Here is a 19474-nt window from a genome sequence, read left to right on the forward strand (position 1 = left end):
GACGTACAATGCAGAAAGAAAGAGCTACTGTTAATGACGAACATCATCTCGTGTGTCAAATTCTCATCATGTGAATGTAAAAGTTGCACCTGGATTTTGTTTTATCAAAAGTCTTCAAAAAAAACGCTCACAGTTTTTCCGAAGAACATAGAATGCCATCTACAGTAGATCGCGGCAAAACGACAAGGAGTAAGATGCACTTATCTTTTAGACTATCCATATACTGTGATCATTTTAACAGCGCTAGGACAACACACGGCTATCAAGTTTTTATCATCATCCGTGTTCAGATACATTGTATTTTATGGGTTTGCAACAAACATGTAATTACCTCGTTTATTTCCGACCAGAGCAGAGAAAGATGGATGAGAAGTTATCAGATTTCGTCAATCACGGCATCGAAACACCTGAAGCCAAAAACCACTTATGTAATCTACACGAAAGTTGTACCGCACGAAACATTAAAGGGGCCATTAGTCAAGGTATTGTGGATTGGCTCACTAACAGTTTATGACAGCTGTGAATCTATGTTTTTCATATCATTCTTGGTGTCCTCGGCGCTCCATCTTATCTTTTATCTAAGGCAATTAATCAATGTCCCAATACGTTATTTAATACCACTGATACATTCGAGATAGTATGGCTACCAGACAATAATCGAATTAGGCATTACATATTTTAGGGTCGTTTTCTCTTTGAAATAAAAACTAGATAACACGATAACATGCAAGTAACTTCTCCTGGCAAGATCGAAATATATGCTAGTCATTATGCACATTGAGAGCCATGTCCGAAATATAACACGAAGTGAGAGTGTTTCTAACCGATCGTAATCATATGGTGTTCGTTGATTACCAAAATCAATCTAGCGAAAATCCATGTAGCAAGGTATTTTTGAATAACAGCATCCAAAGAAATATTTAAAACTAGAAAAGTAATAGCCTTCTAGGTAACACTTATGTGAGTTACTTTTGAAACTTTGAAAGTAAGTAGCCAAGAAGAAAGCAGTAAAGATTTTTGAAGTAATATCAATAACAGAAACAACAACAATCATTTAGCAGAATGTATGTTTGAATATAAACCTCATGAAATCTTTCAAATGGTATTTTGTTCTGGAATCTTTTTCATTTGTATTATTCACCTTGGGAGCCAATGATGACCAACAGGTAATAGTGTACATGTGTAGTTCAAATATCTTACCTCAGGCTGGTCCTACTGAAAATTTCACAAACACAATATTTAAACAAGTGGTATCAGTTTGCTCGTTATAGCAATCTTTTTGAATAATTAGCAACATGTATTAAAATTTTAATATCAGTTTTAAAATACACAATATGCGTAATTTTAATAGCATGCATCTGGCAACTATAAATTTCACAATTGGCGCGCCCTTGCAGTACCGTATACCGTTCATCTATATGCGTTTACCTAATCTTGCTGATTACCGTTGACTGATTAGTTGACTGATCTTCAAAAAGACATTTAGAAAGTCTACGTTTCAGATTTTTTCTGGATTTTAAATGCGAACTGGTGAAGAAGATTTTCCTCGCGGTGTACTGGGAAGTAGGTGAGCAATCATCTTTATTGTTCTTTTTTTTTTGATTGCCTGGATTGATACATTTTGGATTTAAAGCGTCGGGTGTGGCTGCAGTGTATATGGAATAGTTTACCAGTTACGTGTTTCAGATCAATGGAGTTGAATATGCAAACTATACTAACAAGCTTTAATACGTATACACATGAATACATTTTTCATGCAATGGAGATTCCATTGAACACGTTTAAGTCAACAATAAATCAGCTAGGCAACAATGAACTTATTTCCAATCTCATTCGAATCGAAAAATTTATCGTTTTATTCAACTCCTGCAAATGAATCTAGGTTTTCCATATTACCGTCAATGTGCAACGCTAATATCCAGTCAACATACGCATTCTAAATTTGCAATGCGAGCATAAAACAAGTATTTGACTGGACCTACTGACTAGACTCATGCATGATGTATGGCCTTTGACTTAACGATTATTTATTTTTCCGGAAGAGGTTGTTTCCTCAGTTGTTTGAATTGCAAACCACTACACAGGTGTTCAACGTTATCGGTAATTAAGACGTAATGTTCCCTTACTTTACCCTGCGTGGAATCCATAAAATGATTATTTGTTTGTTTATGTTGTTACATCACTACGGTGGGATTGGTATTCAGATCAAGCGATCTGTAACTGGTTTTTCAATTATCGTCAAATCAACGCTGTCGAACGGGTATGGACCATACATAGCTAGGCAAATGGCTTTGATTGTATCGAAAAATACCTATCGACAGCCCAAAGTAGATTTTTATATCATGAGACCGAATTTCGATACAAGTATCAAATAAATTATTTTTGAAGCATAAAATACCGGAAGCAATGCAGATTTTTTGAATTCTAATATTCGTAGCAAGCAACGTTTCATGTCACCATATCAAGCTGTTAATAAGTACTGACAATTGTGTTATTTCCAGTGTACACTAGGGGGTTTGCTTTTATTCGCATAACGAGGCATACAATTACAATTGCTTCTGATTTTTGTCATTCCATGTTTCGCGAAGGAATATATATGTATGTACTATGTATAAATAATGGAGTCCAGAATTTTTTCATTTGTCCACGAGCCAAGCATTCTAACAATGCATTATGCATTCTAATCGGAGACGACACTTGATAAAAAATTGACATGAAAAAGGGAAGATACGATAAATATATTAGCATCCGATTGAGACCGCTTTGCTTGTTGAAAATGGAATCACTGAATGACGACATCTTTCTTCACAAGAGAAGGCAAATAACAGCACCTGGCAATATTTAGACCAAGCAAATTAAAATCAAATTCTTCCCAAGATTTAATCAGTGAAGCATAAATGTGGGTGGCGCTCCGACCCAGGGCATCGCCCTCCTACTGATGGAGAATAGAATTATGCGGTGAAAGTATTTTGTGGAAATGCGCTGACATACTTTAACAAAAGTGGGAAAATTGTTTCGTTATAATTGGTATAATATATTGAACTTCAGACGAGGTTCTCGTGGCGGGAAGAATTCATGATTCTTTTTTGGGAATTTATTTAATGTAGTTGAAATCAAGCAGAAATTCTGTAGACTAGTTGTGAAAATATGTTTCACTTTTGAGATTGTTTCGAGTTGATCCGGTAGAAAATCTGCTAAATAATAATGTAAAATTATAGTGACACCCTGTAGATTCAGTCTCAATTGAACGAATGTTAAATTATTTTTGGTAATTTTATGTGAAATAATACCTGGTATATACTTTTAATCTCACGAATCACACATCTCATCGCCATAGATCGTGACAAAATTTAAAATTACCCATGGCTTATAGTAGTTCAGGTAAAATACACTCAAAACGTGAGCAATGAAACAGACTTTTGTTTCAAAATATGTAGTCCAATTTTCCGTACTTATCGTCAACAAAATCAGTCCTCGCAGTAACTACAAGTCAAACACCATCTGTTTATAAAAACGTGAATCATGAAAACTAAATTCTTGAGGTTAAATCATGATTCAATATTTATAGTTACGATCATATGAATTTTTATCCGTCTGGTGGGAATGTACTGATATCACAGCTGAGGGTGATAAATTAGCAGTAAAAATGTAATAGCTTCATATAAAGTCGAAATACAAATTCTTAATCGCAAATCTACACATAAATATTTGGAGGTATTGTGGATATTTTCCCTCCAATGAAATTTTTAGATGTTTTCATGGCGTAGTATATTTATTGACAACCAAAGTGAATACTTGGAAACATTCATTTAGACTGATGCAATATTTAGGACTACGATTTACGCGTGTACTCATTTTCCGATTCGGTTATTAGGAAAAATGTTCTTGCCTGTTCGTTCCCATGATAAAGTCCTTTAATACTGAGCAAGTTGTAATTGCTCAAACGATCTTAACAGTATGACTTTGCTAAATGTCAATTGTCTGTTTGTTTGTCTCCAGTAAAAAAAAACTCGCAACCCGCAAAGTTCATTTTTATATTTCGTGCTCCATTTTAATATCCGGTGACGGCAGCACATGACCATTGTTTATTTTGGAGAAAGTTTTTGGCGATGTCTATATCAATTCTATAGAAGTCTGTCATCGAGCCAAGCCCGCCGTCGGCCAACTTAACCCTTTTAGCTGACCCGTATCCGATATATTCATGTCAGGTTAGGCGTGAACATACCGAAAAGTAAATATTTTTGAAAGATATCTCATCGCTATTTCTTTAAATATCCAACAAATTAAACCACTATTTCTCAATGGTTTCATCACCATGCTATGCGAGCCACAACTAACGCTATATGCATTTAAATTATTCTTAAAAGATTAGTGGAAAGGAAGAAAATCGTTATGTTATAATATCATTTTACCTGCAATGCAAACATTTTCTGGCTTGATTAAATATACACACGATAAACTTATCCATCGTTTTACTTTACACCGTTTTTTACATTTCGAAATATCTTCAAGTCAACTGTGACCACTTTGTGTACGCGAAAGCTCAATAAAATTTGGTTTATAATCCGGGTGGGATTGCACTCTTATCGATAATTGATATTTCATCGTGGTAGCTTATTTAAACGATATAGCTTATTGTGGTGAGAGATGGGTCTTACTGTATTACTTCATGTACATACCCCTTTGTACCTCACATTGATAGACGTATTAAGTCAAATCTTTTTTTTTAAATCTTCGATTTAACTTTAAACGCTAGATGGCTTTTGTTTGAAAGCTTTAAAAAATCGATATCACAACGCTTTGTGTTCGTAAGTTAATATTACATGGAATTATAATATTACCGTCATCCGTCTGTGATACTTTTTACCTACGTGTTATAACTTCAGTTGCGTTTGACTTGACTTTACGAAAAACTTTTGATGTTGCCTTTTCCAACACCATTGTGCTATGTTCTTGAACGATATACTAAAAACCGGACGTTTCCTTGCTCGCTATCAATAATCCTTTCACCAAATGCCTTGAATAACTTCGACAGCAAAGTACGTCTGTAGAGCGATTCTTTAATATATTGTTGGATATCAGTGGCTACTTTTGTCTGGCTTTGTTTGAAGCAAAAGGCACGAGTGAGCGTCGTATTACGTCATTATACAAAAAATAATTTGCCCCCCATTAATATTCTACATAAACAAAATAGTTTTACTATCTATCCGGTTGGTGTAATGCATAGCTTTACTGGGAACATGACCTCATTTGTGTGTGCCATAACCTGATTTTCATAGGCGGTGGTAGCTGAGAAGGCTGAGATATCCAATCAGTTTTCGCATGTAACCTTTGCGCAACAGCAAACAAAATTTCTGAAGCATCTAGTTGCCCACGAAGTGGGCCTATAGATGATTTTGGTATTACTTTGTTGTTGTTAGAATTCTTGTTCTTATTGGTATGAAAAAAAAATCGTTTTCCTCTTGAATTACTCGACTGACTGCATTCACGTTCTCACGTGCTTATTAAAGATTGTTGTTGTCGCTTGAGGGCTATCACTTTTATTTATTTCTCAAATTTGTGTGGTGTGTATTGAATTCGAATTTTTAATCTGATGACCTCAACAAAATCAAATATAGCGCACATTGTGACGCGTTCGCGATCGTTGCGTTCTGAAGGTCGTAAAGACTACGGTACCGTGAAAGATTACATAACCGTACTACTTGTTTTTGACATTCATGTCCATATATTTGAGCGTTGCTCATTTGCTCTCATGTTATTCAAAAGTGGGCGTACGACAGTACACAATTTTGAAAACGTTTGAGAGAAAAAACCACATGTCCCAATCTCGACGAATAGATTTATGCCAATGTCTATTTTGGAAGATGATTTCTTTATCACTTTGAAGAGTAACGAATTTATTTGCGCGACTGTGTGACAGATATCTGGAAAGCTTTCCCAATATGAAACTACGCACTATCGAATATTTCTTCGGACGATCACGACCAGTCCATTATATGTGATTTGACAGGGTCAAGAGAACGGAAATCATTATTATTTTCGTGGTATGTCCAGAAATAAGCATCTAATATAGACAAATTAAAGTAGGCTACATCTGTCCCGGTGTGTCGATTTTAAAAACTTTTGTCTGATAATCCTGAGGATACGGTTTACTAAGTCACACACGACCAGGTGAAAATACTTTGATCCGACCTAATACTTCTTGTATCAAGTGCTTAATCTAGTCTGGGCTGTTGGATTACAATACATTAGTTATTTCCGTCCACGGAATACGGTTCGGACATAAATAGCGGACATCTGTTTGAGGAAATTGGCTTTTCATGTGAACTTTGCAGGAGCTTGTGAAATAAAGCATTTTGTGGGGTTTAATTTCAGATATATGGGTAACGAGTACGTCTATGATAGATACTTAAGTCAATGCTGTTTTGTTGATGTTAACATGGTAGGTTTCCTTTAAAATGCCACTTTATCCAAGATTCCAGTTTATTAAGCCATTCGTCAGATGTTTCCGATGTTTTCTCCGTGCAATGTAATCCACGTATGCGCAGTTGCACCTGTTTCTTAATAGGATATATATATTATATTTTCTGCTCTCGAAAATATTAAATGCTTTGTTTGGATAACAATATTACATCTATAATATTTTAGCGACCATCGTATTTTTTTGTGCTAAGGTGCGGGAAGACATCGTGGTTAAAAGGAGTCGTGTTTCTTGTCGTCTGCTTGTCTTAATGCCACAAGATAACGTTGATGTAAATCGTATTTAGATTTTCTTGTTTTAATATCATTACAAAGTCGATTGAAATTGAAAAAGGGATATACGATAAAAAAAACTCCAGTCAGCATCAACAACCCATGACAGGTATTTGAAAATTTTTCTAAAGGGTGGTTGGGTCTGAGCAGACATATCAACAAATGAAATACCTAACGTAAGAGGTTGAACATAGGTTTCGATGGGTTTGATAGTGCCACTTACCAATGTCAAGCGAACCGTATCTAAGTGCCACGCGAGACCTTTGGCTACCCTGTAATATTAAGCATGAATTTAGTGAAAATATTGGGTTCCTTCCTCGAATAGTCATTTCCACATAACCGATTTGAAGGAATTCTCATTGCTTTCTCTTATAACTTGTTTGTGTCATCACTATTCTGTTTTTACTGAATACAAGTAGACGTATATGGTGTTGGCTTTGCGCTTTTCAAATGGCACGCGTGCTACTTGACCCTGTTAGTGAACCAACTCTAAGCTTTTATTAGCAGTGGTTTACCAGTATGTGAGTATGAAGACGGTGCTATACCTAACAAAGCCATTCATTTTATTACATCAACTATGGCAATTATATACAATTGTCAAGGTATGATGCATTGGGGTGGAATGACAATTGACATTAGTGGTTTTTAAATGGCTGTAGTGTAATTCAAACCTTCACAACATTTTAATTTTCATGGTCCAATATACAATTCAAGACAGCCTAAACAGCAACATTCTGTGTTAAAAAGACTTTATAAATATTGCTATATTTGTATGTGCATGTTTGATAACGTTTCGGACAATTACTTTCAATAGTACTTTTGTTTATCAAGCACTAAGAAGGTAGAATACACGAGGTGTACAATGTTATGGCATGTGCTTTGACACAGAAAACATCCGAACAAATATTATTTTATTTTATAAGCTTATTTTCGAACGAGTCAAACCCCAGACCAAAATTATGGCAAAATATGCGCGTGACAAAAAAGATCCGCCATTTTTGTTGTAACTGAATTTATTTTGTATGCGTGCCACGACAAATAATAATAGCTGACAATAACTTTATACGATGTTTAAGACATAAAACTTTGTAACGCCTTATTCATAATTCCATTGTATTTGGCAGGAAATATGGCGCCAAAACCGCCTTGAAAAAATATTCAATATTTTGCCTGGTTATAGGCCAACCACAACCTTCCTTATTCATTTGATTGTTTTCACGCCAACAGGCAAGAATACCAAATCCAAGTAAAATTGTATGGTGACTAGTTCAAAGCAAATTCCATTGTCATTTATGGTGAAAAATGAACTTTTCTCTGAATTTTAGGCTGTGTAAACTACCGGTATTCACGCTAAACATCGATAGCCAAAATTATAGTGTTCATTAAAGTTTACAACATACGTGGGAGAGGCATCGGCCGTCAATCAGCGGGTCAATCAACCCAAAAGAAATTGGATTTTATCGCCGAGTTTAGATTAATATGTCTGCGTAGCGTCTAGCTTTTATTTGTCTTCAATTTTTTATATCAGACGGTAGCCTTTTTTAGCTTGCGACGACAGGAGTATTAACTTAAGACTTAAAAAACTTCTGTGGTATGTGTACACAAGCTAACGCATTTTTCCACCACTAGTTTAAAAAGACGTGCGAGGTCGTGACAAAACTAGCACTATGTTGGAATGCTAAATTGAGACTTCCTTTCACAACAAATATGAAATGAAGGTGTTGAATCAACGGCTCGGTCATGCCTGTTATCAGACTATTTCATTTTTTACAAAATAAACAAAATCAATGAGGTGGTGTAGCATAATATATGCGTAGTCATGAGTCATTTTCAAGGAGTTGAAGGTTACAAAATATGAAAATGGATTTTTCGTGTATATTCAAATTTTTTTTTCAAGTTGATTCCCTCTTAGCAATATTGCTTTACAACGAAATATATCATGTATATATTATACTTGATACTTGAACCAACAATACTATAGTGTTGTAATTGGTGTTGAATCCGGAATGTCATATTAGTTTACTCAAATCCCAACAAGATGGCGGACAACAAGCAAAAGATGGCGGCTTTTTCAGTCCACGTGTTAAATACAAAACCTCATTACATGATTGTAGGAGTATGTTATATAAAAAAAAAGGCTGAACTTCCGATGGCAATGACCGTGCTACAAAGGTAACATAATTTCGGCTATAAATATTTTTGTAGTTGGTGAAAATCAGTATGATGTTTAAAAAGGCCACGGTACCGTCATTCGTTGAGGTGACGCCACACACGCGATGTTGTATTTGAACCAAACGGCGTAAGTTAACGCTCCTGGAAATGAATAAAAATATTTCCTGAAACCGAAAATAAATTGTCTCAAGCTTGCACGCTCGCACCGTTGGTATGTAGCGTTGGCAAAAAAAATCCAAAACCTTTCGTGAGAACGGGAGACAATCCCACACCTCAGCGATTCCAATATCGGCATAATTATACCACAAATTCCATGCCAAGCGTGCTGTACAAAACTTTTCATAAGTGTTAAAAATGTCGTGTTTTGGTTACCATTTACGGTAGGTGTGCATGACCAAATGATATTCTTGTTCGGACATCAAATTTTAGTTTTGGCCTGACGACAATCATTTTTCGAATATTGCTATTATGAATTCGTGCACTTGTGACTAAATCTGTGGTATTTGACGTCCAAATACAAAATAAACATTTTGGCAATATTTCCGAATCCAATATTCACCGACTACGTTATATCTGTTTTATTGTTGATATCATAATACGCAAACACATCCGCTCCCATACTCGTAACCAAATGCGGTGTACGTCAAGTCTGTCGCCTATCAGCTAATAACTTTTGACTTTGAGCCAACATAACCAAGTGGATCGATCTTTCATTAGATTTTCACTAAAAATGCAATTTTGCCGTATAAATAAAGATTTTAACATTTATTTTCATGCGGAGTTCTCGTTTGTGAATTTTGTCGTCGGTTTAAATTTCCACAAAGTTTGATCATCTATTTATTCGTACTCAATGTAGTACGCAACGTGTAGTGAAAATTTGGGCGCTACTATATCAGAGTAGAGTTTCTTTTTTAAAATAAAAAAATAAAATTAAAACGAAGATTTAATCTTACAGCCAGCTTATAACCTTCCACACTTTCAGAAATAAACTAGTATTAATTACTGGAGGCAGATGTCATTTACCCATCAAATACGATGCTCTTCTCAGTCAACTCACTTTCTCAGGAACGCCTATATGAGAGTAGTTTTATAACGCATCATTTTTTATTTTTTTTTTATTTTTACTTATTTATCGAGAACACGAAATATAATGAAAAACGACATGAAATATTAAAAATAATAAAGAACATGTGAAGCAAAATTTAAAACTGTTTTGCATATAAAAAAATTCGTTAGAACACAACATTTTGTTATCATTGGAACGAAACTCTCAATGGAAAATAATTTACTTGTTCATTTATTTATACACTGCGGGGATAGGTCGCAAACACACACACACGTGTCTGGTAGGATTGTACAAAAATAAAGCCTCTTAATCTACTTCAAGAAAGCTAGGAATTCCAATGCTTTTTAATGAAATATTCCGACATATATCCGAAAGCTATAAACAAAACTACAATTCGTATAATTGGCTCTTGTAGTTTCTAAATTAAAAACTAGACCAAATCAATGTGTAAAAATACATATGAACGGAACAAATTCAAAAGATTCAATATGTCAGTTTTTTGAAATACACCACGTTTTAATTTTGACATACAGGTTGACATTCTTTAAAATTAGCATGGATTAAATTGGTCGTGGTATCTATAGCATTTTAGCTGTCATAATATCGACATATTTCGGAATATCTAACCTTTGTGAAGTTGTATTTAAATAATAATAAAATGTAGCAGACTAACTATTATAGATGTTAACTAAACACACAAAAATATACAGCGCTGTGTTACAGCGATTTTTTATATTTGCAAAAAATTTAGCAGAAAAATATATTCAAAACAAAGAACACAATAACGAAAAACATCCTAAAATTTTCTTCGTGTGTGTTGTAATATATATATAGTACAAAGCTGAAGCAGTGTAGTATTCAAATTATCACATAATCAAAATTATTTTTCATATGAATCTTGTTAATTTCAAATACCGGATCTTAAACGAATAATATTATTCTCCTTCAAGCCAAATTTAAATACCGATCTTGGATGCGAAATTTAACTTTTGCTTATTTTATAATAAAAAAGCGGTTTATGAACATTTTGAAATTGATGGAACATTTTGTAGTATTTTTCGATGGCCTAAAATAATGATTCTGGTTTGGCATTTAAACCTGGGACAATTATATTGTAACATAATGAAAAATATGCATTTTTGAGTAAATAAATCGTGACTCTTACTTTTTGCCATACAATGATCATATTTCGATCAACTGATATGACAGTAATACTTCAATTAACAGTTAAGCCGCATTAAAGCCTAAAGCACAACAAAGATAAAAACAAATTTTTTATCAGCGCGCAAAGATAATATCAAGCAAGCAATGTGCTGTTTATTTTTGGTCGTTTTAAGCTGTCACTCATGTCCTTTTACAGAACGAATATTTCGGGATTTCTATGATGAACGTAATAGCCCGATTCATACCCCAAATCAGGGTTTGAATTCAAAAATCGACTTCCAATTAGCTAACTAATAGTTAAATATTAAGATTACTTGGATCAAGACTCATTATTATTATTTCAATATCCGATCAAAGTGATATTTTTCTGACCCTCAAATAACGTAATTGAAGTTTTAGAAGTAAAATTTCCGACAGGAAACGTCCCCGATATGGATGGCAGCACTTCAGTCGCACCGAATACCGAATCTGGCGAAGGAAATAACAACCATTGCTTTTAGAATGCAATTATTCGTCGACATTTTGGCGACAATATACTCTTTATTTAGTGCAATACTTCATTTGAGCGAAAGAACACGTTTAAAATTGATTTTGTCATTGTGATATTCACTCTTGTAGACCATGCGGATGGTCAAATACTCTTTGCTTGGCTTTCAGGCACAGCAAACTTTAGTGGGCAAAATTAGAAAAGAAAAAAGAGCTCAAAATTTTGTTTTAAAGCCTCGAAGATCGACAGAAATAAAAATGGATAAGAGGCTTTTTGAAATTGTTTTAAAAAATCACAATCAATTGTTCTCCTTCTGGCAAATATAGTTGGTCTGAAAATGGACTAAAAAATTCCCAATCATCGACAGTTGCCAGTGTTTTACCCCTGAATCGTGATTCCGTTGACTGTGGGAAGCACTTGACTGCTCTGTAAGTACATTAGCATAATAAGCAGTATGATCATTGCGCGCTTTTAACGACGACAAAAGTATTTTGTGATGGTGTAATTAGTCTATTCTAAATTGGAGCTTACCTATGCAGCGAACACATATTTAAATTGTAATTAAAGTGCGATAATAAAATAGTTTGCTCGTGACTCACAAAAAGAAATGTTAGCGTTTCCGGGATTGAAGGATCTTTATGCAGTAAATGGAATGCAATAGCACTCGGATTTCTTTATCCAGGCAATTTCGACGAGGCGAAATTTCTGGCAAGAATGTCTGCGATTCGCCGAAGCGCAGTACTTTATAAGGCCAACTTATGTCACCTTGTTGTCATGTAGAGAAAGATCTTTTCTACTACATTGCTGGTATGTATTTTGGAAGTTCTACTATCCCTGTATAATTTCATAAATTATCCGGATCGTCGGTAGTTTTCAGCTGGGTGATGGAGCGACTGAGCTCAGGCCGAGGGGGATATCTTTCTTGCTGTCGAACTTCTAAGCAAGCTATAAATTCATTCTTTCTAATCTTTTTATCAGAATCCCTGTCGCAATGTTTAATAAAATTTGTCAAGCATTTCTTGGTCACTTTTCTACCCCTGAGTAGTTTTTTGAATTTTTTGTTCTCTTTGCGAGATAGGACGCGGTCACCATTTTCATCCAGATCATCGAAAAACCAACGCGCAGCACGCTCTTTCGTGGTTTGAGCCGGGTTTGTAGGATACGCAGATTGAATGTCCCCTGTGGGGCTGAGTGCTTCAACCATTTCTTCAACAAGAACTTTTTGTACTTGACTGAGGAATTTCCTTTTCAGTCGTTGCGGGCATCCAGGTATAGGAACCGATATTTCGTCAGAAAGCTTTGCTATTTCGCAGTTTGGCTTCCCGTAACGGACAGAGGTACCTTTTATTGGCGCCCCCGTTTCACTCATTACACAATAGCAATACATACCATGACACTGTACCGGTGACCAATATTGACTGTCGGTTTCATCACACTGGGGGGCTTTCACATTCTTTGGGTTATCTCTGATTATTCCGAATCGCACTTCTTTACACGTGCGTTTTACTTGTGGCATTGTTTGAAGACTTTCGTTGTTTACTGGTGATGGTTGAGGCACGGATATTATTTCAGGCTCTTCCTCTTGTAATACGTCGCTGGGTTTCGTAATCACAATAACACGCTGCTTGCGCTTGAATGGGCGGACTCCAAGGCATATGCTCCACTCAAACTCCGATACTTTTCTATTGTCATTTACGTCACAGAATGCCATGAAAACTCGTGTACATGCTCGTGGTAGTTTCTTCCGATGCGGCCTTAGCAAGTTTTTCATTTCTCGTAAATTGAGGCTTCCATCGTTATTCTTGTCCATTTTAGTATGCTTCGCTGTGACAACAGAACGCTGCATTTGACTTGTTGAAAGAGGATGTCTTTCGTAGCCCTGAACAATTAGTGCACGAAGCTTTAGAGCAAAAGCTGCTTTTTCGGCATCATTTTTACATTTGTCCTTTTTGGCCTTTGGCTTGGACCTTGACTTCCCACATGAGGGCTTTTTGCCAATTTCAAATGTTGAATTTTTTTTCATTGTCCCGAGAGGTGTGACACACCAGCAATAGCCGAGATAAACGTTACATTGGATTGGAGCAAACGATCCATCCGGTTTGCAAGTCGGTACATGGACAGGCTGCGTGCCGTTAGGCAAACTATGTACCTTTAGAATGTATCTTTTTTCTTTCAAACACCTGATTGAATTTTTGCATTTTCCCGCCGTAACATTTAAGTAGGGATCATTGCACTGGGCTTCTTGAACTTTGCATTCAGAGTCTAGCGTACGTCCATTACTGGCACAGAAATATACTTTCGGGTGCTCGGTACAACCCAAGTCACATGCGGGGTCGCCAGGCACTAGAATTCCCGCACCGTTGCCTGCAGTCGCCGCACCAAAATGCAATGAATTTGAACTCATACCGACTGATAAAACGATACACACAGTGACAAAAGTGACGTGGATACTCGTGATCATGATTCCGTATATCCTCTTTATATGATTTAAGAATATTCCATATACAGTGTATGATTATTATTCAGATGTATTCTCAATATCAATCAGGCATTAGTTATAAATGGTTAAAAAATCTGTAGAAAGTCCAATGCAGAAGATGAAATAACAGATTTGTATTTGTAAGTACTTGGTACTTGTTTTCGTCAAAAAATCTAAACTGCTGAAGTATAATAACAATCTTTTTTCACTACATTTTATGCAAAATTTCATATCAATTACCGATAAAAAATCTCTAAATATCACCGTACGAAACGATCAAGGTTAAATATTCGACGTAAATTAACACTGACTGTCTTTCCTCATACATAAATGAGGTATTCAAAAATACCTTGATGGTATTTAACAATGCTTTAACAATGTTATCGATACGATAATGTATTCCTTCCGAGCACTTAACAGTAAGCGAAATGCCTCAAATATTCTAAAAATCACTACTACAAATATTTAACATTCGTTGCACATTGAAGTATATATCTTTGTGTATTTTAAGTTTTAAGATTTTATCTCATACGTGTTTTGATGCTTAGGGCATGTTAATATCTGAGAAGTGTTTACCTTAAACATTTACGGCTACTGTCGACTTGTCACAAATTTTTTTTTAACAACTTAAATCACAATGCAAAAGAAAGAATACAGCTAAAACTGTATCAAAACATAAAAGATAGAATAAACTAATAAAAAATTAACCCGATAATGTTTACTTTTTGAAAGTCGCATATATATATAAACTACTCATTTGCAATTATTATCATACGATCGTATATAATTGATCTCCCATATTAATTAATATGTTCAATTTTATTTCCAATGTATATAAATTCATTATTTGAGTAATCTTTTTCTCCCAAATACTACCCTGCTGTCAACTGATAAAAGCAAATCTACGGCTTAGCTATGGAAGATTTACCTTGGGCGGTTTTCAAAATATACTAAGGCGAGATAATCCACTGTCCCAGCGCTTCGACCGTCTTGTCTTTGATTAATAGTCATACAAAGACGCTGAGACTTATATTCGAACCTTTTTTTTCTTCACGAAAAATCTCATTCATTTGGTGGTCTCTGAGCTTGCTACTTGCCGCATGCTACTAAAATCATTTGGTTTCATTGTTGTGCAGAAAATTTCATGTTTCAGCGCATCCTAAAATACGAAAAATAACACGTAGCTTCACTAAATAAATCAATTTTGACAATCATGAATACTGCTGACTTCCAAACAAAATACTGAATATTTACTGGCAATAGTTTTCTCTGAATATAGCGTAAGTATGCCTCTGTGACCTAATTTACAAAGATGTCAAATTCTTCTATGTTGTTTCATTCTCTGATAAAAATGGCGGCCGACACCGAACAAACGTTTATCCGGCTTATACTTGACGTTTCATAACATATAGGTGGAATTCTATAAATGAAACCATAATTTTGACTGATTCATCAGCCGCTCGTGTATACGATCTTTTTTGGGTTAAGAAACAACCTATAAGGTTGCCTTGGGTATAGATAAGTATAGTCGGAAAGTAGTTTCCGATGATAGGACAACATTATGTTTCTTATATCGAAAATTATAGAACATACTTTAACCACTGCATTCCTGAACTCAAGACGACGCGAAATATTTTATCCCCGACATGAGTGTTGGAGGTGTCGCTTTCACGCCGATAACCATCATTTCTCTTGCGAACATGACCTTTTCATTTCATTGGACATTAAATATATTAAACACGTTTACTAGCGGTACACAAAAACTACGTGATGCGGCGAGCGAGAAAAATATGTATATTTAGTAGTTATATACCAATACGCTGTAGCACATTTACCTCATAATACTGTACTGTACTTGTTAATAAAAAGCGTTATCCAGACAAAAACACAACAAGTGTTCCCGTTTATTTTACTCGTGATTTTATTAATCATTCTAGCTATGTAATAGCACAATTCATAAAATATAATGTCGTGCTGAATTTATAAAGTTTAAGCATAAAATGGCGTAATTATACCGAATCGAATATTATGAAATATAACCAATCGTGGCTTTGCGAACACACGCTCAGACAGGCAGCTTTACAAAGATATGGAAAAATTTAAAACGTTTATTTATGGTAGGCGCTAGATCGAAATATATGACTTTTTCTATGCTTAAACTAAAAACAACAGACTTATTAACTAAACACCGCTTAAACCAATACTATACTGCGTCTACCTCCGCGACGTATTTGTCCTATGTTAGGTTAAATTTGATGTACAAGCGGATCACGATATTTTTAATAATATTATCGTGGAAATCTAGTAACACCTGGCCGCGCAGGTGCTGTCGCTCGCCAGTATGTCAACTATGCTTTCTCGTCTTTGTATCGGCGGACCCATCTTTTGGTCTCTCTTTTTCTTGCCGGCGTTAATATTTCTTTTATTTATTGATCGTCGCCAAGCGAGCACACACTACGATACGCTTTCATCAACAAACACAGCAGACGATTTTGGGAGTTTTCGAGTATTACCGTTCAAAATTTATGCCCAAAACAATTGAATCGTTTTTGTTCACAAATTGAGAAAAATCAAGTACATTTTAAGGTATTTTTTCACGGCGCTTACTATGAAACACCTATATTCCAAAGGCCATTTCTATCCATTCATGAGTCACTGACTGAGCGCTTCTCAAAGACGCAATTCGACAGTAGCTTATGTCAGAAAGATATGAATCTACTCGAATCTAAAATTGTATTCGTCTGCAATGATCTCGCTAGAAAATGCGACCATAAACCAATGAGTTTACATAATATTGCAATCCGTTTGCCAAGTAGAGTTATCGCACCATCTGTTATAGAAAAAGATTTTTTTGTGATCAGATCGTTAATTATCACCTTTTAGAGAGCTTTTCTCTACACCATTTATGTACATATACTCTTCAACGCATAAGTCATCATTACATGATAGGGATTTATAATCTTATGTTAAACGGAATGTAAGTGCGAGAAGAAGTATAACCACTTAAATAATCTAGAGATTAAGTTTCCCCGAACTTCCTCTCCTGCCCCCAATAAATAGATGAACATTTGTTTTTAGTACGTGCTGTACAATATGTTCGATTTTTCTCTTCCCACGCATTATTATATCGTTTAGATTAAACTGCAATAGTTGAGTAATCCGAATAGTCCATCCTTTGTTAAAAAATACAAAAGATATTCTCGTAACTTCTGATAGTAACGAGTGATGTATGTTTTCCTTCGTGTGTTTGGTATGTGATTTCGGATTTAAAAGAATTTTAGCGACGTGACTTAAATTTAAATGTCGTATTCTCTTAAACAAAGCATGGAAAATCCTGCGACCCTTCGAACGGAAGATTTACGTTCTTTTCGTGCTGTGGTGGCAATACCCGTCAAACAAATAAAAACGATGTGGAGGGTTGGTACTAAATGAAAATGTAATATATGGTTTATTTGTTAACGCCAGATGTCCCGGTTCAGAATTATAATACACCGTGCGGTCAAGTCAAAATTGAGTCCTATGTGAACCTTCAACTTTCCGGAGTGACTTGAATAATATTTCGCAATGAAAATAACAAAATATTATCAACGGATAAAAACCATTGCCGAATTTATTAGTTTATTTCTTTCTTATTCTCTACTCTTTTGGAACGGCTCTTAACTACTTGTGTTAATATTAATACTACTGTTAACGAGGGCGGACTGTACGGCAATAACTTACGCTGAATACAAGTCGTGCTCTTTAATAAACCAGGTGTACGGTTAACAATTCTGCCCTAGGTAAATTGAAACAGCTAAGGTGGAATTCCGTTTATAGTACTGATACGACAACGAAACGTCTGTTCGGTTCGTGATGACAGTCAGATTTTAATGCTGTAGACAAAGACAGCTGAGTAAAGATTAGTCTATCGTTAATTGATGTTGGATAAACATTGTGTCAAAACAGTCATGAAATCCACATCAACTTGATCACACATATTTGCAGAGACATTGGTCGCTATCGTGATAACTCAACCATGACTGCTCATAGAAAAATTTTTTTTATTGCAATACTGCAAATTCATCAGATTTTAAGGATGATATGAGTTATTCAAGATATCATCACAAACTTGCGCGGTGTTTGTGGAATGAAATATGCCGAATTTACGAAATAAAGTCTGGAAAAACAGTACATTGTCTTTAATAGAAGATTCAGTTCTGAAAATCATGAAATATATGAGTATTTTTACCAGCAGTTTGAAGCAGATTAATTAAATGAGTGAGATATTTTCTACCTATATCATTTGACAGCAAGTGAACAGGGAGCGGCTGACTGCTCACGAGAAAGTATCGGTAAGAGGTGCTAAGTAAACACTCATCAATTACGCTTTATCAACCGGTTATCGTACGCCATTGTTTGATGCGCAGTCGGCCAATATTGACTCAGCACTTCTCAGGCAGATTCGGAAGGGTTTCGATGAATAACGTTAGCTACTTCAGCCACTGGAAAGTGGCATATAGACTTCTGGAAATGACGCCAACACTCAAACGACGCGTCATGCCAAGGGTATATCTTTTGTGGCACCAATGGCCCTTGAGAAATAATCTCTTCCGACGTTTGTTTAGTTTTCCTAAAATATTATATTTTCTCCGAGACAAAATCCGTTATACTGTTAAGTTAATAAGTGTAATGACCTCGCCTAAGCTTTTAACTAAACTTTGACCTTCAATAGATGACAACAACTGAGCGCAAATTATTCAAATATAAAAATAGATCCATTTTTGATAAAGACTGTCTGTCTAGATCTAGAATTATCCATTTGCCTGGGACCTACTCCACTAAGTAGTTTTAACTTTTTGGTATATCGGCATAATATTATACAGTTCGTTCCAAACTGACTACTCTCTTGAGTTTTTTTCTACAATAACCAGCAAAATCGATATATTTGCTTCTTTTATGGAAGAATTTGTTTATTTTTACTCACATATTGACGTCATTTTCCCAATATCATAAACGCTACGTGGAGAGCTAAGTATTTGGCATTAAACAAACTACTTTATACTTGCCTCGTTTACAGACGAAAATCAAAACAAGAAATAGGGGCTGGAAGAACTAATTAAGTACTTGCGAAAAGGTCCCTCGCCACACGCAAAAGCGCCCTAATTTTTAATCAACATACCGCCCAACCCCAACCTAGGATTACACCAGGTGCTCTTGCTGGGCAAGGTTATCTATCCTATTTGTCTGAAAGATAAAATCTCTAATTAATTTTTGAAAATCGTAAATTTGACTTGCTTTCCGAGAAGTTTAGATTGAACCCGGCCAGGTCGAACCCAAATCTTATTTCTTTCAATCCCTGTTATAATCAACTTCT

The 19474-nt window shown here is 35.4% G+C and overlaps 1 protein-coding gene across 1 annotated transcript; it reads right to left on the reverse strand.

Annotated features, from left to right (window-relative positions):
• Window positions 1–10706: 10706 nt before the first annotated feature.
• Window positions 10707–14245, reverse strand: LOC120337439 (SPARC-related modular calcium-binding protein 2-like). The gene has a single exon (XM_039405194.2). The coding sequence runs from the start codon at window positions 14101–14103 to the stop codon at window positions 12487–12489; it is 1617 nt and encodes a 538-aa protein (XP_039261128.1). The 5' UTR covers window positions 14104–14245; the 3' UTR covers window positions 10707–12486.
• Between the last annotated feature and the right edge of the window lie 5229 nt (window positions 14246–19474).

The sequence above is a fragment of the Styela clava genome, chromosome 10 (genome assembly GCF_964204865.1).
Source record: "Styela clava chromosome 10, kaStyClav1.hap1.2, whole genome shotgun sequence".
Classification (NCBI taxonomy): Eukaryota; Metazoa; Chordata; class Ascidiacea; order Stolidobranchia; family Styelidae; genus Styela; species Styela clava.